The sequence below is a fragment of the Platichthys flesus genome, chromosome 12, assembly GCF_949316205.1.
Source record: "Platichthys flesus chromosome 12, fPlaFle2.1, whole genome shotgun sequence".
Classification (NCBI taxonomy): domain Eukaryota; kingdom Metazoa; phylum Chordata; class Actinopteri; order Pleuronectiformes; family Pleuronectidae; genus Platichthys; species Platichthys flesus.
This window is the reverse complement of record NC_084956.1, coordinates 2,869,423-2,891,439: the sequence shown is the minus strand read 5'-3', so window position 1 is coordinate 2,891,439 and position 22,017 is coordinate 2,869,423. Positions and strand designations below refer to the sequence as shown.

The window sequence follows — 22,017 nt, the reverse complement described above, 5'->3', positions numbered from 1 at the left end:
ACTTTCTAAAACACCATGCAAACATGGTCATATTAGCTAAATAGCTTTGGAATAAATACTATTTGTAAAATTGTATTCAAAGCAAATAAATCCATTAGAGCAAGAAGAACCAGAGGTAAAATAAAGTGAGATTCAAAACAAATTGCCTAAAAAGGAGAGTTGAGCAGTAGATTGTTATCTATGTTAATCCATGCCATTTTAAATCAGTTGGCACCTGTAGTGTAATCAAGACATTTGAAATGTAATTGTATTTTTTAAAGGCCAAAACATATTTAGTTCTGTGGGATGTGTAGCTGTTCAGTCTGTTTTTAGTTTCTTATGATTCTCTTACAAGGATCTCAAGAGGCCAAAACACTTGATGACACCAAGGTGCACAACTGGAATCATCTCCTGTAACACTGACTAACATCTAATGGTAGTAGCTTCAAACGTACAAGGAATATTCACCATCTTGTCCTATATTCTAAAATAATTCAATATTAATGGTTTTAATTGTTTTGTATTAAGTTTTACTCCTCAGAGCTTCAGTAAATAAATGCAGTGCAGTGTGAATCATCAGTAAATGTTAATACTAATGTAAAGTACAAGTACTTGAGTACAAATACTTGAGTAAAGTTGCTGGCGTCTGTGTCACTTTCCTCTGACCGCTTGTTTTCTTTTGGCCTCACTCGTCTTCCGTACTCAGCTGCTGTTTGTTGACATGTCTCCTGTGTTTGTCTGTGACTCGTCGGTGAATCGCTCGACGGCACAATGACCCGAACCCGCTCCATCGAACCTCGGCCTCGTCTCACAGCTTCACGGACACAGCGGCTCGGGATGGAGGTCGATTCCTAACGAGGGACCCGGAAGCCCCGGAGCTAGCTAGCTAACAGGCTACATTAGCCGATGGTAAACAATGGAGGGGATCCTGCACAAATGGACAAACTACATGACAGGTGTGTGTCTGTGACGTGTTTTAACTCACTGACTTTTCTGTCAGGTGGTGACACGGGGATCTAATGACTTGTGATGGTGGTTTGTGTCAGTTAGCTAACAGCTAGCACGCTAAGCTAGCAAACTGAAGCTTTAGCACCGAAGCTAACAAGTTAATATCAACATTTAATGACATCCCTAGTCCTCTAGCTGCGTCACTGGTGTTATTTTATAGTAATTTACATTCATACATAGTTTGTATTCATCATGAGCTTCAGCATCAAACATCAACAGATCCAATTCATTTCAAAACAAAGGTTATTTAACCCACAAATACTCACTTATCATGTAAAGTATGACCTAATGTAAACACACATGTGTGTAGAAAACAAGTGTGGACATGATAACTTGATTCCCAACCCCAACAAACCTTCTAAATGTTGATGTGTAGATAGATTTTGTGGTTGTTGCATGTCCCGTCTGCTAACGTGGAGGAGGCGGGCTGCAGGAAGATGTCAAGTCGTCCATCTTCATCCACCGTCTGGGATTAATAAACAAACATCCCTCAAACAGTCACAGATTTCTCTCAGTGTTTGTGTTGTTGTTAATTTTGTCTTGACAATCTACGCACACACATCTGCACCCAGTGAGTTTCCTCACCTCACGCTGGCTGTCTGTCCTCAGGCTGGCAGCCCCGCTGGTTCGTCCTGGAGGACGGAGACATCTCCTACTACGACAGCGAGGACGACGTTGGTAAAGGAAGCAAAGGATCCATCAAGATGTCCATGTGTGAGATTAAAGGTCGGGCCACTGCTCAAATGACAAGATATACGTGATTTCCTTCATCTCCCTTTTCTCATATAAAGATAAACACATCCATCAAACCTTTCTAATATTCTTTTTTTTTTTACGTTTCAGTTCATTCAACTGACTCCACCCGTCTGGAGCTGATCATCCCCGGTGAGCAGCATTTCTACGTCAGAGCGGTGAATGCTGCAGAGCGACAAAGATGGCTGGTGGCGTTGGGTTCGTCTAAAGCTGGAACACTGGACACTCACAAACACAGAGGTAAACACACTTCCTGTCGTCGGCCATGTCGGGATTTAAACCATCTGTCACGTCTGCTTTGAAAAAGTGATGATTTTTGACCAAGCTGCTTAATACAACAGATATGTGGCTTATTACACATTCTGTGTTTAAGGAACATTCAGTCTAAAAAACTTGGAACAGAACAAGTGATGACAAATAGTAGTAAATCCATGTTAGTGTCTCTTTTAGGCTGCAACAAATATTTGACCTGATGAGGGCGATAAATCCCAAGTTAAGAGAAAGTTATTAAAATTCATCAGTTGTAAATAAAACATGAATTTAATTTTGTCTTTAAACTACAAGTTACTTATTTATTTCCGGGAGAAATCGAAAATTACACGTTCATTAATTTATCCTTGAGAGTTTAATAAAAACTTAATTTCCCAAGGTCCCGACTGTCTGAAGACGAAGATGTCTGAACTGCGTCTGTACTGCGACCTGCTCGTCCAGCAAGTCCAGACCATCCAATCACAGCACAGCACTGACACAGAGACCACTGACACTTCTGAGGTAAACAACACAAAACATTTATCTTGATTGTTTCTCACATTTATCTTTTATTTAGGCAGAAACATTAACAAGTGATCTTCAGATCTATTGCAGAGATGACTCGTACGTGTGTGTGACTGATGCAGATGATTCATATTCTCTCTCTCTCTTTCTCCAGGCGTCTCTCCTCAGTGCGACCTGTGCTACGTTCATCAGGACCTTGGAGGAGTGTATGACCCTGGCCAACCAGAGCTTGATCCCTGACCTCCGACCTCCTGAAAAGGTAACTTCAGATAAATCCCTTAAGTCTACAATCTTATTTTAATTACTAAAACCCTTATTTTGTTCTTTTATGCCAGCATAAGCTCATGTTATTGTTTTATTAAATGCAGATTTTTTATTTTTTTTTATTTTTACTGTGTCATAAAACTGTAAGGAAGCTTCAGAGGAGCATGAGTGTAAACACAGTTTTACTCTTCTCTTGTCTCTGCTCAGATGAAGAGGTCGATCAGTCATCCTGGAACCTACAGCTTCGACAGGTGAGTTCAGACTTTGAGTCCATTAGAAATTATTAACTTTATTTCTATTGTAGTTTTCAATGCAAAGATGAAGATGCTTCACTCAACTGGATCAAAAGCAAACAAACACTAAACCCAGAAATTATAAGGCTGTTAATAAACAGAACACATTTTTTAACAGTTTAAGAGCAGACAAAGCAGGATCATCCCCAAATTAAATCCATGTTAAAATAAATATCTAACTAACTGAATCCCTAAATTATTATCAACTGTAGCCTCCAGGGGGCAGCATTGTAACACTGTGAATAACAAAGCGACCTTTAAAAACTGGTGTTTAGCACCAAACAAGAATAAACAAACTGGATTGTTCAGATTGTGAGTTTTCAGTCACAGGAAGCAGATGTTTATGTTTCAATAAAAAGCTTTTGTGTCACGTGTTGAAGATGATAAAATAAAGTTTCGATATCACGTCAAAGCAAAGAATTTCATAGCTGTAACAAAGTTTTCATCTATACAAAGCATATCTCATATCTCCGTCTTCTCTTCCCAGGTCGGGTGTGCAGAAGGAGTACGTGAGTGGAGGTCAAAGGTCAACGCAGCGAAGGAACCGGACTTTCTCCGACAGCTCTGTTTACGATACTGAACGTAAGACAATTTTTTTATTGTCCTGGAAATTCTCAATTATTTCCCATTAAGTTTTGGGGAAACGACAAATTTAATGTAGTAGAAAACAACAAGAGTTCTGTAAATCTTTAAGAAACATCCCCGTGTGAAGGAGGCAAACAACCTCAGCCTGTTCCCTCTGAAGTTGTTGAATGGAAACACACACTCCATGTCATTTTGAACAGGTAAAATAAAGAGGACTTGAATCTGACTTGTATGTGGACGTGTTGCAGGTTTCCTGTCGAGTCCTAACGGCGACCCGTCCTCCATCCCTGAGGAGCGAGGAGGCAGCACGAGCCCGAAGAACACAGCCACCGACACAGACACGGACTTATCCATCTGACAAGCTGACGTCCACCAGAACCTGCTGAGCTCTGGACTCTGACGAGTTTAACGTCACAGCGGAGATGGCGACATCATCTCCATCGAAGTGAGGAGGAACTGGCCTCGAGGGAAAGTTCTTGTTTTTCACATGTGCTGTTTGGAATCATGGGTCACTTTTCCCTCGAGCCTTGAAATTAAACGGAACACACTGGAGAGACTGAAAGACGAATCCACACGTCGCCACATTCACAGTTCATAACGACTGTGAAGCTGGAATCCTGGAAAAAAAACTCTGTGAATCAACAAGTGAAAGAAAAGTGCAGTTATATTATATGCGGTTAGGCCCAGCAACCAAACGATGACTCCCTGGAAGAGTATAAATACCCATATAAACCGTGACATCCGGTTTTCTGGACAGTTTAGAAGCCAGAGTCGGATGTTTCACAGTTTTTAAATTGACCCAAGAATGTACAGATAGTTTTTAAATCAGCAGCCGTTGTCACAGAAGCATCTTCTTCTACAGTATTTTCTGCTTTTTCCACATATTCCCAAAAAACTCTGTACCTCTTCCCTGACAGCTTTGAGGTGGTGAGGTCGGTCAACCAGACTGATCCTGGAGCAGCTTTGAGACTCAGAGCCGAGGAGTTCAGTGGTGAGGTCGGTCAACCAGACTGATCCTGGAGCAGCTTTGAGACTCAGAGCCGAGGAGTTCAGGTCTTCAGATGCAAACGATGCTTGAATGCAAAGATCAATAAATGTGCCATTGTGATATTCTCCAGAAGACGACTTTCTCCGAGGTTTAGCTGCAAGAACGAGGAAGGAAGGAGGAGGAAGACGAGACTTTGATTCTATCTTCCGCTTCCTTTGAGGAGTTTGCACCTTCTCCTGTTTTTTGTTTCTGCTGGGTTGTGTTGTTCTCCCCGCGCTCTCATTGTGAATGTGTTGCAAGTTACTGCCTTTTTAACGTGTGTGTATTTCCTCAGTGATTATTTAGCCTTTTTAAGATGATGCCGTCCAAACATGACCCCAAAGAGAGAGAAGTACGGTGGCCCTGGAAGCTCAACTCACTGAAAAGACAAGGAAGAAAAATGAACAGAACAAATATTTACCTTTTAGGATTTCAGTTTATTTCTGAAGCATGTTTCTGTATCTGGTGGTTTTGTAGAAACTTGATTCTCAGATTTCAGATGAGGCCGTTTGCAGATTTGTTATCTTCGTGAGTCACTTTCTGCCGGGAGCTTTACACTCCGCTGCCAAAACAAACAACTTTGTAAAGTATTTCTACAACAGTGACGCTGGAGGAATCAGTGTGCAGAGCTAACGAATTGAAAAAAGTATTATAGGTCAATCACATTATTTATTAATGCCTTATAGATTAAAACATTAATGAGGAAAGCTTTTGTGTTGACAGGTTGTGAAGAAAATTAAAATAATAAGTGGTTGAACAATTTAAGATTCAACAAAACAAGCAGAGGAGTTTTTCCACAACCTGGAAACTTTTTAAAGTTGTTTGTATTCAAACTCATTTTTTTGAAGCAGTTAAAGACGGACACACAAAGTCGTGTGGATCTCTGCCCTCGATGAATCTCCTCCAGTAGTGTTGTGACACGTTTCACTGTTCAATCACACGCAGAATCATTATGTGGTAACTGCTCCACTGAGCGTCTGAAGGATCCTGTTTCCAGCTCCTTCACCTGTAAATCCTCTCATGTAACCTTCTCACGAGACAGTTAACTCCTCCTCGTCCTGGACAAAACAACCTTAATGCTTTGTGTATTTGATCTACCCTTAAAGACACAAAGGCGTGACGACAGCTGTCGCATCTGCAGCCACGTGAGAATCGGCAGTTTGTTTCTCTCCTGGTTCCAAACACTGAGAATAATAAGTTGAACATATATCATCGATAACCTCACGGTAACTTTCCCTCCATTTACAGTGTGTAGATGTTGTTTTGCACTTTAAAGTTTTTTATTTGAATATTTGTTTCTGAAAGTTGTAAACAATCCAGATGTTAAGGTTTTTTCTCTGAAGTGATGCGTTTGGATTTGCTGCAGCCTTATGTTTTATTCTCTCGTATAACTTTAACCGAAACACGTGTTTCCAGTATTTGCTGTGAACATGTTCAGGCTGTGGATCCTGTATTTTTCTTGACTTCTTCTAAAAGAAATACTGTGAAAACGTGTTTTTTTCCTGAAGCTTCAGCAGCGACACTGCTGCAGGTTCCCTGAGGCGTCCGGTTGGTTTTATAGTTAAACGCTCTGACAGGAGATTTTAAAACTAAATATCACAAAATGGATTTTTAGAACTTTTGAAGAAAATTTACAAATGCTTTAGTTTGTGATTGTGGCTCGTCATGTGCCTCTTTATGATTTTGACCTGACAGCAGCTTAACTATTTATCTCTGACAAAATCATGTTTTATTTTAGTTAAATCTGTTTGTTTTCTTGGCAAGAGAAGATTGAAGCAACTCTTCTTTATCCAGCATATAATCCATAATCTGTCCTGGTTTTATCGGAGTTTAACACTTTAATTAGTGTTAACTCTTCTTGTCTTTATGTTTAACTCCGCTGCTGGTTTTTCACTTCATCTTAAACATGAAGATATTTCGCGTGTTGTCAAACTTCTTTCTCCAAATGTCCAAATGAATCTTATCTTTGTCCTGAAGTTCTTATTGATCCACTTCCTGTTTAAACTCGGTTGAACCAGCAGAGACATTCATGCCTTAAGTGTCTCTGCACAAAGTGACGTGTGTTTCTTCCTCTGAATAAAATCATGTTTTAAAGTTGAGTGAACCTGTGGTTGTGTGTGTGTGTGTCTCTTTGTGTCGACGACTATTTGCACAAGTACACACGTTTCATTTGTCAATGACACACAATAAGATAATTAGACTAGAGATAATACAAATTACAGTAGAATAAAGTAATGCTTTAATTACTGATTCAACAGGTGGGAGTTGGGCAAGGCGCATGATCATGGAGTGTGTTTACAGAGGGCGTGTGCGTGTGTGTGTGTGTGTGTGTGTGTGTTTTAAGGAGAACTCCCTGTGTGAAAAAGGAGACACACACTCATGACTCTTGATTCCTCAGAACAGAAGCTGGTCCCTGAAGCAGTTGTTGAAATAAACCCAGTTTCCTGGAGCTGAAGACGGGAACGTGAAACAACAAGTATGTAAGTTTTATATTTCTAATTTAATAAGTTAAAACGTTTCTGTATCAGTTGACACTAATACATGAAATTTACTCTGGGGAGTTTTTATCAGACTAGAAAAAGAGTTTAAAGAAACCAAGGTTACAGTTTTAAGAGCTGCAACGAAGAATTATTCTCATTGTTGATTAATATGATTTTAATCCCAGTTACACAACATTATTAAAAACTTAAAAAAAGAAGATTGTTAATAGCCTATTGTTTTTTTAGTTTTTCAGACGTAAACATGTTTATCTGTATTCAACCTGATTTCACAGTTTAAACAGGAAGTTATTCTAAACTAAACATTATATTATTAGTGAATAAACGTTTTACTGTCGGGCCTCGTTTGTTCTCTTTCAGCTTTAAGTTTGTGTTTCTTTCAGTTACAGAGCAGCGATGTGAAGAAAACAATGAGTGAAGCAATCACAGGCGGAGGTGAGTCAGTGTGGAATCATTCCATAAACCACAACCAGTGTCCTGATGGAAAAATACAAACAAGCATCCAATGTTTTGTGTGAACAGAGAAAACTACAGGACTCATGTCAGAGTCCAGAGACTCGACTGACGATCAGTCTGCAGACACAAACACACAACTGAAGGTAAGTGCTAATATTATTATTATCACAACCTGTAAACAAACCTCATCAGTTAGGTTAGAAATTATCTAATGAGACGTGAGTCATCACAGGTTTTATTAAACTGCTGTTCGGTCTCAGTAGCTAAATGAAACTCCTGCAGGAGCATTTTAAACAATTAAATAATCACCTTTCTACAGAGCTTTATTCACATTTTAAATCATGTTATTTATCTGATTAAATAATTTTAGATCTTTACAATAACAGAATAATCAAATTCCACTTTCCTCCATCCTTCACTTTGCAGCCTGCTGACGGCTGCACAGACTCTTGGGACGCCGTTATAAAACTACATTAATATTCAGAATGTTACTCTAAAAAGTCCTGTTAACTCTTAACTTTTAAATGTTTTTCTTAAATGAAACATACATTTGTCTTGATCCCCAGTGTGAGTGACTGTCCTTGTCTCTGTGTTCAGTCCAGATCCAGCCCTGTGCCCCTCAGCCTGGCTCGCTGTGCCGCCTGCTACAACCACAAGTCCAGCACCGTGTCCTGGCGCGGGGACACCGGCGAGTCCAGCTCCTCGGCCGAAGACTCGGGTCCAGAGGTGGAGGACGAGGAGTCGGAGGCAGAGTCCAGCTCCTCCAGCTCCAGCAGCTGCAGGAGCTCCGCGACCGAGGAGCCTGAACCCGAGAGGAGTGGAGATGCTGCTGAGGAGGAATCCAGAGGAGATGGAGGAGGAGGAGGGGAGGGAGGAGGAGAGGAAGGAGAAGACAGTGAGAAGACGGTAGAGATGTCAAACAGGCAGGAGGATAAGAACGAGCCTCCCTCCCTGACTCCTCACCTCCTCCCTCGCTCCCTCCTGCCTCGCCCCCCTCTGGTCGTCTCCACCCTCCACCTGCAGGTGCTCCCTCAGAACTGTGGTGATGATGAAACGCTCTTCAACATCCGAGAGCTCCGGCCTGAGAGAGAGGAGGAGCAAACACAGGAGGGTTACGGAGGAGGAGGAGGAAGAGGAGGAGGAGGAGGAGGAGGAAGAGGAGGAGGAGGAGGAGGAGGAGGAAGAGGAGGAGGAGGAGGAAGCATCTACAAGCTTCTGCCTCCACAGCCGCATCAGTACCAGCAGATGATGATACCATGGCAAAATATGTCACAACAAACAATACAACAACATCTTCATCATCAACAACAACAACTTCAGAGATCTGGACACCTCTCAGCTCAGGGTCAAAGGTTACCCCCTCCCTCATGCACAGGCCCCCCCACACCGTGCATGCCACTGTGGGCACCGAACCCACCACAGACACACACACACACACTCACTCCGCAGCCATGTTGGCACTGTCGCTACGTGCACCCCCCAAACACACACTGCAGCTATTAACCAGGTGAGGCCGACTGTGCAGCAGTGGACAATGATCATGAGTGTGTGTGTGTGTGTTTGTGTGCGTGGCTGTGTGTGTGTGTCTGTGTTCTGTGTTCTGTGTTGACGTGGTGGAAATATTGTGATGTCTTATTGTGTGTAAAACAATATGCTTTGTTTTGATTAAAATGTGATATTTCTGTGACATCAGAACTTCTGCTGCATTTTTTAATGTCTGAAAACAAGTTCAGTGAAATCTTAATTATTTGTGCTTGTATGAATTTCGTAATATCAATCCAGTAGTTTAGAGATACTTCTGTCTTGACGAGAGATACTTCTACTCTTCTTCTGTTTCTTTACTTCGACAAGTATTAAATGAATTTAATGAAAACACTTCCTCCGGTTCAGCTCTGACGTGTGATAAGAAATCGACTTTTACAGTAACTGATATGAGTTTAAAGACCAGGTGAGATAAAAAAGTCACAGCTTTCGTTTCTGTCTGACGTTCAGTTTCCACACACAGACACACAAACACACACAAAGACACAAACACAAGAGGCTCTTTGTGTGATGTGTGTGAGGTTTGTTCCACCTACAGTAGCCAGTAAGTCTCTCCAGATGGCTCCACTGAGACAAAGTGTTTCCACTGAGATTGCCAACAACACACACACACACACACACACACACACACACACAAACCCATAAACACACACACATTGAAAAGGATGCAGGATATTTTAAGTTTCCTGCCTGAAGCTGATGATTTTTGTGCGTTTAGTGAATGCGTGAGTCTCAATTAATCATTGGTCAAATGTTACTGTCACTGAGATAGTTGTGTGTTTATATGTGTTTATTTGTCTGTGTTTGTTTGTTAGTCAGCAGAGTTACACAAAAAATGTAAAAAAAAAATAAAAGAACATGTTAAAAGAATACACATTTTTAAGAAACATTTATCTGACTTTGTGGTTGGGCCCCATGTCCCATCTGCTCACATGGAGGAGGCTGGGTTCATGACCCATGATGACAGACTCACACTTTGCAAGTGCACTACAAAACAACACTTTAATATGATGTCATCAGAATAATCTCTTATCAGTATTTAAACTCTGATATGAGAAGGTTAAATCTGTAAATGTGTCAAAGCTGCAGTCAGGAGCCGTGAACTCTTTATTTATCTTCAGAATCACATTATGAAAATGTCACTTCTCTTTTCTGACACATGATTTCACTTCTTCATGCTTCATCAGTGTTTTGGAAAACGCTGCAATAACTGAGCTTCTATTCTTTCTCTCTCTCTCTCTCTCTCTCTCTCTCTCTCTCTCTCTCTCTCTCTCTCTCTCAGTCTGTCAATTAGTGATAATGGACCCCAGCAGCCAAGAGGAGACCACTCCCTCCCTCTCTGCTCCCTCCCTCCTCCACACACACACACACACACACACACAGACACACACAGACACACACAATCTCTCTCTCTCTCTCTCTTCCGTCTGTCTTTCTTTCTACCTCTCAGTCTGTGATAATGGAGCCCAGCAGTCCGAAGAAGATCCAGTTTGCTGTGCCTCCTCTGCAGGGACAGTTGGACCCACAGGCCGCCGAACATGTGAGTGTGTGTGTCCCTGTGTGCATGTGTCCCTGTGTGTGTGTGTGTTGTGCGTCCATGGGGCTGAATGGGGCCACTATCCCTGATCCTGGGAGGAATGTACAATGTGTGGGTGCAGAGCTGCATGTGTGCGTATGTCACATCTCATGAAAACTGCTGATTGTGTGTATGGAACGTGTGTAACTGTCATGTTCACGCTGAGCTGTGTGAGACACTTTGAGGTGTTTTGTGTGTTGTGCAGGTTTGTTATGTCACATTTTCCTAGTTTGAGTGAGAATTACAAACAAATCAATCTAAGAAACAGTTTCTACTCTACATTCCTGAGATATTTGCTGCAGTTACAGTCCCACATGTTCTCATCCATGTGCTGTTGACGTGTTTACATGTTGACGTGTTTACATGTTGACGTGAGCAGCAGCAGCTGATGATGTCAACGTGACGCTCAGACAGGGACATGTACGTACGTTACACCCACTCCTGTCACGCTTGATCTGAGGCTGATTGCCAGTTGACGCCCATTCTCTAAGGGCACGTGCAGAGAGGCATTCTGGGAAAACCCAGGATGTGACAGACAGAGCGAGGTGGAGAAGTCAGGTAGAGAGACGTGAACCCCACAGGTCTGTTTGTAACGTGAACAGGAAACAGAAGCTTCTCCCACAGCTTCTGTTTAACTCGCTGACATCTTTACGAGGTGTTCAGTCACTGGAAGCAGGAAGTCGTTCGCTTTTAAGGAAGCTGGTTAATGAACAGTGACGGATTAGGGCCCCTCAGTGTGTGTGTGTGTGTGTGTTTGTTTGGAGGGTCTCTGTGTTGGGAACCAGTCTCCAGGACTCAAAGATAAATACCAGCGATGCTTTTTTACGAGATACCATCTTGTAAACCTCCAGTCGCTCGTCCAGGATGAACGTTTACATTCCTCTGAGCAGGAGCTGAGAGTCTTTATCTTAACACTACAGTGAGCTAAACCCTGAGCTTTACAGTTATTATCATTGACAATTTGATCAGTGTAGGTTTTAGAAGAGTCATATTAAAACCATGAGGTAGACAACATAAAGAAAATGTCTTTTCATGGTGATTCTGCTATTATATTTGCTATTTGCAGTATGAGTAAAGGTTGTTATAATCCTGAATGACGTGGGTCCTAAAGCTCTAAGTGGTAAATTATATTTTAAAGATGCGTTTAACATAATAAACTTCAAACGAACACAAAGTTTCCATTGTGTTTTTATTGTGCAAGAATCAGGGCAGAGCTGAGGTTTGTGTTTTTAAAGCTCAGTGACTCATTGAGTTTTTAAAGCCTAATTACAGATACGGTAAAACTTTATTTGTACTTTAATTTGATTTGTGTGGCACCTTTCACACTGAAGGATTCAGGGAATCTCACAGAGCACCAGGAGAAGTGTTTTCTTTCAATAAAGAGAAAATAAGAATAAAATTAATTTTTGTGTTTTCACCTCAGATCCGCCGCAGACGACCGACTCCTGCGACTCTGCAGATCTACAGACCACCTGGCACAGGTGAGGGGGGGGGGGGGGGGGGATAGAGAGAGAGAGAGAGAGAGATGGTGAGAGAGAGGGTGAGCGGGTGAGTGGGTTGGGTGAGAGGAGTAGATGTGGGGGGAGGGGAGAGGGGGAGGTAGAACTGAAAAGCAGCGAATATAATGGAACCTTTATTAGATTTGTGCTGCCGCTTTTTGTAAAGTGATCCCAGTGTTCCGACTGATGGATGCCTCAAGTGTGTGTGTGTGTGTGTGTGTGTGTGTGTGTGTGTGTGAGTGTGTATGAGTGTGTGTGTGTGTGTTTCATAAATCCCCCCCACACAGGAACCGACTGATTGAATAATCGGCCTGATTCCATTCTGTGAGCTCAGCTCTGTGCTGGTTCCAACAAGCAGAAAGAACCTGACGTGTTATTAAACAGAGATTTGATCTGATTCTCCCTGAAATCACAGACTGAGAAAGTCTTTGATTCTACCAAATAATTAATTTAACGATTACGTCCTGATCAGAACTTTACGTCTCTGTGGAAACTGCAGATCTGGATGGAGACTGAATTATTGTCGGTTGTCCCTTGACTGGAGTTCGAGCTTCGTTCCAGAAGTTCAGCTCAGTTCTTGGTCCCAGTGAGTGAGATGAGATCCAGCTGCAGCTGCACAAACACACTGAGCAGCTCTCAGCCTCGGAATAACAAGTGCACGTGTTTTACTGGAAATAACTATTTTCTATAAATGCAAACATTCCCTGAAAGTTTTAAAGGACCTTATAGATCTTTGTAGCTTCACAATGACTCACCAGTCACCACAGGTTCACTGGAATCAGCTCAGTAGTCAGTGAGTAATCCTGCAAACAAACAAAGAAAAGATCTCAAACCTCCACTGACACTGAACAGTCGCCATAATAATTATTTCCCATTAAGATCCATGAATTAATTTATTACACAAACAAACAAACAAATTAACACAACACGATCCCAGCGAAGCTTCAGACCACAAGAGGAAACAAAACCATAATGATCCATTATCCAACTTGACCACATGTGGTTTGGACGAGCAGAGGTGAGAACAGAAACCCTACTGTGTGTGTGTGTGTGTGTGTTAAAAACCTGGTTCTTCTTGGCTGCAGAGTTTCTATCCAGGTCTGAGAACTATTAAAAACACATGAACTGTATAACACATTTCTTTACCTCATCATGAACACACACACACACACACACACACACACACATACACACACACACACACTCACACATACATTTATCACCTGCAGGTGTCAAAGACGTAATTGTTCAGTTCCAGGAAATCCTGCAAACCTCATTTGCAATTCAAACTCTGCACTTTCTGATCCTGTGGGAATCATCTCCCAGTCGTTTTGTTTCCCACACCAGTCCCAGCGTCTCCTCGGGCCTCAGAGGAAACCATCACAACCCAACCCGGCCGCTGTGGTTTGGACGAGCAGACACGTTGAGAAACGTTTCTCAGGCTGAAAGATGTGTCTGTCACGCAGAATTACAAATAGCAACGTGTCAGACTTTTAAAAAAAATGAACTTCTGACAAATGAGTAGAAAGAGAAATCGCTCACTGCTGCCGTCTCTCCTGCAGATGTTGGAGATCAGAACAACGCCAGCGGAGAGTCACAGGTTTGTAAAGTGTGGATGTGAAGTGGAGAAAAACACATGAGCAGCTGGAGTCAAACCTCACGTCTGGATCCGTGATGGAACCATAATGTCAGAATGTACTGGAGGGAACTAAAGTTAATCTAGAAAAACTGTGGTTGAAGCTTCAGTCGACATACACTTCTTTTCCCAGAGTCGTATGAGGCCCCTCTGACCTTTGACCCCTGGAATCTAATCAGTTCATCTTTGAGTCCTAGAAAATATAAAGTTATTCCCATGAGGCAGAGTTGAGATGATTTGTGAGGTCCACTGTGACCTTGACCTTCGACCTTTGACCTCTCGGATCTAATCAGCTCATCCATGAGTCTAAGTCAACATTTCTGACAGATTTGAAAGGATCATCTCGAGTCGTTCTGGAGTTTAAACGTTCACAATGTAAATAAAAGGGGTTTTGTGAGATCACTGTGATGTTGAAACTCTAATCACAGGATCTTTGATTTTAAATTAAGTTTTCCCCCAAATTTGATTTCTTTCTTGAGATATTCGAGCTACATTCAGTCCTGACACGTCGACTTTTCACTTTGACGTCTCTCCATCATCACTCTTCACCTTCAGTTCATCATAAAGTTATAAAGTGTGAGGATAAAGTTTTTATTCACAGATTTCCTCATGGTGTTGTGACCTTTAAGCTTCTCAGCGTCTGTGGTCTGAAGCTCCTGCAGAGGAACTGACTCAGTGTTGTTTCACCGTAATAAGATTAGGAAGAGCAGCACGCTGCATCCTGTCCTGACCCGGCTGGATATTAATATTTCATCATGAGCCTCAGAACAGAACAAATCCATTGTCCGTTACATTATGTTGAAGAGCACAGTCACTCACTCAGGATGTGTCTCACTCATCCTATGTCTGTTTGAAAATCTTTGTGTTTTTAATGAATCTTTATATGAAAATCCACTGATTTGTCCTTCTACTGGTTTTAATCAGGTCCTAATTGGTTTTCTTCTGTTCTGCAGGAGTCCGATTCATCTCAGAGGAAGCAGAGCACCTTCGCCCCCCCCACCATGAAAGGTAAACACAGGACACACTTCACTTTCCTCTGGTTCTGCAGAATGTGTCTGCAGGTTTATTAAAGAGAGCAAATCAATATCTCCACTGTTCAAAGTCTTAAAGAGAAACGTTGAAGATGAGAGTTGAAACTCACTTGACGTCTTTCAGAGTAAAAACCTTTCATTCTGGATTATTTGACCCACTTTGGTTCTGAAAGTGGATTTAAAGGGAACCCAGATCAAACTGTATTAAGCTACGTTTCAAAAGTAGAAAAACATATTTTAATAGAGGTTATGTTTTCATCTGTGTTTGTTTGTTTGTTATTTAGCAGGATTACGCAAAAACATTTAAAATCTTGGTCAAGGGGCAGATCAGGGAATTCATTTTTCATGGAATAATTCATTATTATATGAAAAATTTGGTACAGATCCAAACAAAAATCTGGTGAATTGAAACGTTCTGCTCTGCGAGAAGCCTTCTAGTTTTGAACTGCAACAAATTGCTCATGAAGAATTAATGGAACCTTTCTTGATCTTTTTCCTTCATGATGGAAATTGATTCAGAAGTTTTTGCGTAACAACAACAAACACAGTTGAAAACCTCCTCAGTCGAGGGACCAGGAGTTTTGAGAAATTAGGGAGAAACGTACTCAGAGATGGATCAGTTCATCTTTTCTTCATATATACAGATTATATATAAATAATATGCATGTCGTCATTTCTGCCTGTATGTTCCTGAACATCTGTTGCAGCTGTGTCCACAGTCTCTGCTCAGTCTCTCTGTGTGTTTGCTTTGTGTGTGGACGTTGTGTTTTTGTTTTAGGACACAACGATGGTCTCTCTGTTTCTGGTCCCCCCCCCCCCCTTCTCCTGTTTTCTTTGTCCTAGTTTTGGTCTGAAGTTTTTGGTTTTGTTTTTCAGTCTCATGTCGGCACATCTGGCAGAAGGATGGGGGGGGGGGGGGGATTTCATACATTTAAAGACCAGATATTTCCCCTTAACTAGTCAAACAATCAGAGGTTAAACTTTTTAAGGATTAGACGGTTGATATTATATATTTTTTAGTTGTCAACTCAAGTCTCTGTTCAAACCCGGAGGATCTCATCCCTCTGAGGCTGAATCAACCTGCTCGGCCAATCAGAGGAAAGTAGTCGCTGTGCCCAATGAATACTTGGAAGTATAAATACATCCCAGAGTACACAGAAATACACCAGTACTCTAAAGATGATTAAGTGATTAGTCGACCAACTGAATATTTATAGACAAGCTCCAGACTTAAACGCTGTCCTGCTGCCACGTGATTGGCTGACTGGATAGTTGCATAAACACACTTGTGTAAAGGTTCCTAATAAAGTGCTTGGTGAGATAAAAAGGTCTGATTGGAGGTTTGACCTGTGGAGTCGTCGAGCACAGACACTAAACAAGTGACACTGAACTGAAGCTGAGTTTAAAGAACGTGACTCATTGAGCTGGTGTTGTCTGATGGAGCTGATCTCTGAAAGACTGGAAGATGATGTTGTTGTTTTTTTAATCCTCAGTCGGGCTGAATAATTTATAAAACAGTTGAAGAGCTTCTCCATCACACCACATGTGATTCTGCCTGTAAGACAGTGAGGAGCTCAGACTGACGCTGCTGCAGAGGGTCAGGATCTGCAGGTGAACTGTGTTGGGTTCAGACTTTTAAAAACAGGGTGCAAATTGAAATCTGTCGTTTGAGGTCGTTGTTAATGCAATAAAGTTTGTTCAAGTGTTGATGATTCTGCTAAGTTTGGTTTTGAGTAGTTATAAAGGGTAGACACGTCATGATTGACAGCTGACACTGACATTCACCAATTTGCAAGTGCACCTGATTTTAAAGGGGAGTCGGCCGCAGACCTCTCATTGGTTTATTGCATGATCACCATAAATCAACCCATGATTAATTTATAGCGACCTTATAAATGAAAACTTGAAAAAGAAAAGGGAAGAAAGAGAGGAAGAAAATACATAATGGTGCCGAGCTGAGTGCAGCGCGGAGCTGGTTCCGGGAAGTGGAGACAGTAAAAGCTTTTCTTTTTATTGATTGTGTGTGCGTGTGTGTGTGCGTGTGAGTGTGTGTGTGTGTGTGTGTGTGTGTGTGTGTGTGGTTGTGTGTGTGCATTCTCTCATAAATCCCTCTGAACAGAAACCGACTGATTGAATAATCGTCCTGATTCCGGCTCAGTGAGCGTTTTACATTCTGTGAGATCAGGAAAAACATGTTTGCATTTCTTGATGTATTTTAATTAATTAAATAAAGAGGTTTTATTGTCACACTGTGGTTTCACAGCGTTTGATGCTTTATGTTTCATGTGGAAGCTGAAATTCAGTTTTTATTAGACTTTCTTTGTCTTTAAATTCATTTCATAATTCTAATATTTGTCCTCTGTTGCCTCATGACGCAGGATTTTAGGGCAAGTGTACAAATCTTACAGGACATGACTCAGGAGGAGTTTATACCTTGGAAGCAGCTTTACAACATAAATATCAACATGGACGTTTACATTACATCAGGTTTTGTTTGGAATAAGTTTGTGAAACTTCTTCTATAAACATTTGCAAGTGAGATGGATTTCTCTTCACTCGACTGCTCGTGGCTGCTGAGCTGAATATTTATGTTTTTTGACTTTTCATCGGCTGGTTTTTCTCCTCAAGTTTGAGTTCAGATATTTTTTCCCCATTTTTCAAATCTTAGTTTTGATTTTTAAGCCTCGGTTTTAATCCCCTCCCACTTTGTTGCAACATGTCTGTAGTTGAAGCGTCTCTCCACTAGAGGTGCTCTTCTCTTCTCAGAGCTTCAGCTGGGGGTGGAGCAGCATCTCCTGGGGGCGGGGCTGAGCGAGACGGACAGTGGCCAGCTGAGCCCAATCACTGCACAGCTCTATGCCACCGGTCCTCTGTGGGCCAATCACAACGGGCCAGAGGAGGCCAACGGGAACGAGGTGCCGTTAGCCAATCAGGAGAGAGGAGTGGCCGATGGCAACAGTTTAGGGGGTAAACGCTTTAATTTAAGACAGAAACACAAACACACATTGTGAACAGCGAACGCAAAGATAACGTAGAATTTGTTTTTATAACTAAAGTTTGTTCTCACCGGTCGTGAGGAAAACATTCACAACAAGATTCTTCAAAATAAAAGTGATAGAATTCAGAGCTTTAAAAATCTTTATCGTTCGGTTCGTCAAATTGTCGTTAGAATTCCTTTCGTCTCAACAACAGATCACAAAACACAACAACTTATATAAGAAAATGTGACTTTGACACTTTGACGTCAAACTGAAGAGGTTCCTGCTGTCGGCAGAGATCCTTGCTGATTGGATGAGGAAGGAAATGCTGCTTTCTCGTGAGGCGTGTCTCCTTCCTGTTTCGTTTCCGTTTGTCCAATCAGCAGCGATCTGTGACCACAGCAGGTATCGGCTGTTGTGTGTCGTTATCTGTTGTTGTGTTGATCAATGTCTTTTTTGTTGTCGTTGCCAAAAATTGACGTGTGCAGCTTTGTGCTTTTTGTGTTGCGTTCCCCCTACAAAGAAACAAATACAAACACAGACACACACTCAATGTGTGTTACTAATAACTCACTGTTGTGTTGTTTCATTCACTAACACTCTGTTCTTTAAACACCACTAACTCCTCTCTCTCTCTCTCTCTCTCTCTCTCTCTCTCTCTTTTCTCCTCCTCACGATCTATCACTTTTCTATCATTTCCTTCTCTCTGCTTCTCTCGCAGATTTGTCACGTGACCACAAACAGGAAGCGTCCAGTCCTGACTCTGTTTCCCGATAGCCATCTCTACCTCCTCTCCTTCATCTCTCCTCCTCATCCTCCTTCCTCCTCCTCCTCCTCCTCCTCTTTTCCGCCAGCTGTTCATCAGATCATATTTAACTCGCTGCTTCTCTCACGCACATCAACACTGTGTTGTCTCATCTGATGGCAGCTATGCCTCACTACACACATACTACACACACACACACACTACACACTACACACTACACATTACACACACTACACACTAAAAAAACACACACTACACACTAAACACAGGTTAAATGTTCAGAATCAGTGGAAACTTAAATACTGAAGGTGAAGTTTTGCTTGTGAAGAAACGGCTGTGAATAAAAATATATTATATTGGAACGTTTACTGAAAGTCTGAGTTGAATTACCCTGCATGTGTGTGTGTGTGTGTGTGTGTGTGTGTGAGTGACCTTGCATGAACTGGTTGAGTTTAAAGGTTTTGGTTGGATTGTGTGTTTGTACAAAATAACTCAACAACACATTGAAAGATCTTCAACAAACTTGGCAGGATCGTTACCTGAGAGTTTATCTGCACATGATTAATTCTCCTGGCTGATTGATGAAGGTCAAGTGAAATATGGTTTCGAAAAAACACGACAATCAAAAGATTAACAAATGATTCAAATGAGGTCAAGTGACGTCATGAAGAAGTCAGGATCAAGTCCAATGAGGGAAACGTTTCCTCTTCAAACCCGTGTCCAACTCTTCATCCATCAACTCCTTCATTCATTTCAGTTTTTCTGCCACAGACAGATTTACTGTGGTTCAGGTTTTGCTCTTGGAGGTTTAAGCAGGTTTCTCTGTTGATGCTGAGTTTTGACGTGAAGCAGGAAACCTGATGATTTATTCAGGGGACACGATTCTTATTCTTTTCTGCCAAACAGTCACAGGTTTATTCCAGTTTCCTTCCAGGTAATAACTGTTTGTGCACATGTGATCTAATGAAGTGGTTTATAATGAATTTTAATGTTTGATTTGTTGAAAATTTACCTTTTGAATGAGTAGATGGGACTTTTATTGGAAGGTATTAAGCCAGAATAGTAAATTAAATTAAATCATATCTTTATGTTTCATTTTTAGAATGATGGTTGAAGTGATAATGTGGAAGAAAAATCAAGATTCAGGTTTTTAGCAGATTAAATCTGACAAAAAAAGTTATAATAACTGAATTCTATTCCAAGACACTTTTTCCTGGAGGTTCCAACACAGTTTCAAATTGAAGAACCTCCAAAAGTTATTTAAAGGTCAGTAAGTGTCTTGTTATAATTAGTATTTAATAATGTTAAATCTAAGCCGAGTTTTTGTTTGTGCAGGGAAGCTGGATAGTGCTGTACCCGAGGAGGAAGAGGAGGAGAACATCCCTCAGGACGACTGATCCAGGGATGAAGGATTTATCTCTTTGTTATTCTGGACGAACCAACACTTTCAGCTCAGCAGCATCACGACAGGACTCTGATTTTCAGTGGAGAGCAGATCAGGAACCATGTGACAGCAGCTTCTCCTAGTCGAACCAGTGAGAAACCAGAGTCGACCTGACTGAGCACATTCACACAAACTGAATTCACCATTACTCTTTACTCTGTTTGACCTGCTTCAAGGTGGAAGTTCATTTTCACTTTGGTCAAATTCATAACATATTTCCCAGTGGATAGAATCAATGATTTGTCACCATAAAATTAAAAAAAAAGAATTAGAAAAACTTAATGTTTATTTAAATAGAAAACCTGCAGACTTACTAGAGGTATTAATTATTGTCATAATCCATTAATCCTGTTTTGTTTTGTCCAGAACCCAAAGAATTATTCAGGTTTAAAAGACTTTCGACAGAGAAAAGCATCAAACTGACTCTTTGCAGAAGCTGCAGCCAAAGAAAAACTGTCACTTTTTCTGTTTTTGGTTGAAATATTCAGTAAAAATGAATCGGGATCGTTGCTTAAACTGCCCGATAACTGATTTCATGTTTTAAAATGTTCAGTGTGATCAGACGTTTAAGAGGCTTGACACCAAACACCTGTAAAATACATCAACTTAGATAAACCTGAGAATATAAAGCAATAACTTTAACACTTGCAGCTTTTAGCTTTTAGCATAAAGACATATTGACCTGTGTTTATTATTACTTGTTTTTTCCTGCAGAGACAAAATGATATTCGACGACTGATAGAACAATATAGTGAGTGAGCAGTTTTCAACTGAGGAGACATTTAGTTTTTTTAAATCTTCTGTATATCCAGTTTGTTTCTTTGTGACTTTTTTTTTATCACTAACAGCAATAAGATGTCACCTGTGATTTTCTACACAATAAAACATTAGAATTTTAAACCTCTGACATAATTTATGTTCATGACATCTGCATTACTGCACAAGTGTTTTCTGATGGAGCCCCCTGGTGGCCTTTGTGAGAAACAGCAGGAAAACACCTGTCAACAGATTTATACAATTGTTTATATAAATAAGACTGATTCTTCTTTTAAATCTTCTCTTATCAGCTTTTATAAATGATGGACATTAGCTCTTATTAAAATGGCGTAATCATATTTATCTGTATTTTGATAATCACAATATATAATTATATCCATGTTAAAGGTTTATATATAATTTGATTCATATAATTATCTCAGACACACAAAGATTAATTTTGTCGAATGGAACCAAATTCAGTTTAAATTCAACGGGAGATGAGATGAAGTTTTAATGAAGAAGCACAAAGTTTACATGGACTGTTTTTAATTCCAGCCGTCTGCACCTTTACTTTTTAATTAACATTTCTGCAGTGTTAATGTGGAATTAAAATTTAATTCAACACTTTCAACGCTCTTTCATTGTCACACAGGTATAGTTGACAGAGTAATAGAGTATAAATATCTGTAATCATGAACACAGTGTTGAAGTTGAAGTAAAATCTCTGCCTCCAACGGGAATGAGAAATACTTATAATTTAGACAGATCCTTTATTTAATTGCCTTTTGAGAGGATGTTTTTATATTTCAACAGCTGCAGGTTCATGTGATACTTTTAACTTCTGTACACGATTAGTGACCGAGGTGAATCCGTCAATTCTGCATTTGTTGATCTAGATGCAATTAAGTCTTAATTAAGTTTTATATTAAAAAGCTTGTGCGACAGTTGTTTCTAACTTAGAACTGAATTGTCTAAAGACATTTGTGACATTTAATCCAGCATGATTTGGTTTTATCAACAAAGTACGAGCTGAAAATGTAAATTCAAAACCACTTCTAACTTCTCAGGGTTTACCCTCATCATCATCATCATCTAAACTCAGCCGAGGCCGTGACCAGGACCCTCCTCCCCCACACACACACACTCACA

The 22,017-nt window shown here is 40.8% G+C and overlaps 3 protein-coding genes across 5 annotated transcripts; all 3 read left to right on the top strand.

The window, feature by feature from the left end:
- The first annotated feature begins 658 nt into the window (after positions 1–658).
- Positions 659–6,782, top strand: plekha3 (pleckstrin homology domain containing, family A (phosphoinositide binding specific) member 3). Of its 2 annotated transcripts, XR_009923938.1 has the most exons (9): positions 659–935; positions 1,597–1,713; positions 1,831–1,980; positions 2,390–2,511; positions 2,669–2,773; positions 2,986–3,029; positions 3,559–3,653; positions 3,905–4,588; positions 4,653–6,782. XR_009923938.1 is itself a non-coding variant. In XM_062401143.1 (8 exons), exons 1-8 carry the CDS (start codon positions 896–898, stop codon positions 4,012–4,014), a joined length of 783 nt encoding a protein of 260 aa, XP_062257127.1. In that variant the 5' UTR covers positions 659–895; the 3' UTR covers positions 4,015–6,782. The 2 variants fall into 2 exon arrangements, 1 of the variants encoding a protein (XP_062257127.1); XM_062401143.1 differs by having other exon boundaries at positions 3,905–6,782.
- A 247-nt stretch (positions 6,783–7,029) lies between these two features.
- On the top strand, positions 7,030–9,324 carry LOC133965924 (E3 ubiquitin-protein ligase RING1-like). 2 transcript variants are annotated; one of them, XM_062400519.1, is made up of 4 exons: positions 7,030–7,159; positions 7,565–7,616; positions 7,704–7,780; positions 8,235–9,324. In XM_062400519.1, exons 2-4 carry the CDS (start codon positions 7,592–7,594, stop codon positions 9,138–9,140), a joined length of 1,008 nt encoding a protein of 335 aa, XP_062256503.1. In that variant the 5' UTR covers positions 7,030–7,159; positions 7,565–7,591; the 3' UTR covers positions 9,141–9,324. The 2 variants fall into 2 exon arrangements, with proteins under 2 accessions (XP_062256503.1, XP_062256504.1); XM_062400520.1 differs by having other exon boundaries at positions 7,075–7,163.
- Positions 9,325–10,513: 1,189 nt separating this feature from the next.
- ppp1r1c (protein phosphatase 1, regulatory (inhibitor) subunit 1C) lies at positions 10,514–19,993 on the top strand. The gene is made up of 6 exons (XM_062401630.1): positions 10,514–10,719; positions 12,179–12,236; positions 13,817–13,854; positions 14,844–14,898; positions 17,688–17,888; positions 18,621–19,993. Exons 1-6 carry the CDS (start codon positions 10,639–10,641, stop codon positions 18,674–18,676), a joined length of 489 nt encoding a protein of 162 aa, XP_062257614.1. The 5' UTR covers positions 10,514–10,638; the 3' UTR covers positions 18,677–19,993.
- Positions 19,994–22,017: the final 2,024 nt, after the last annotated feature.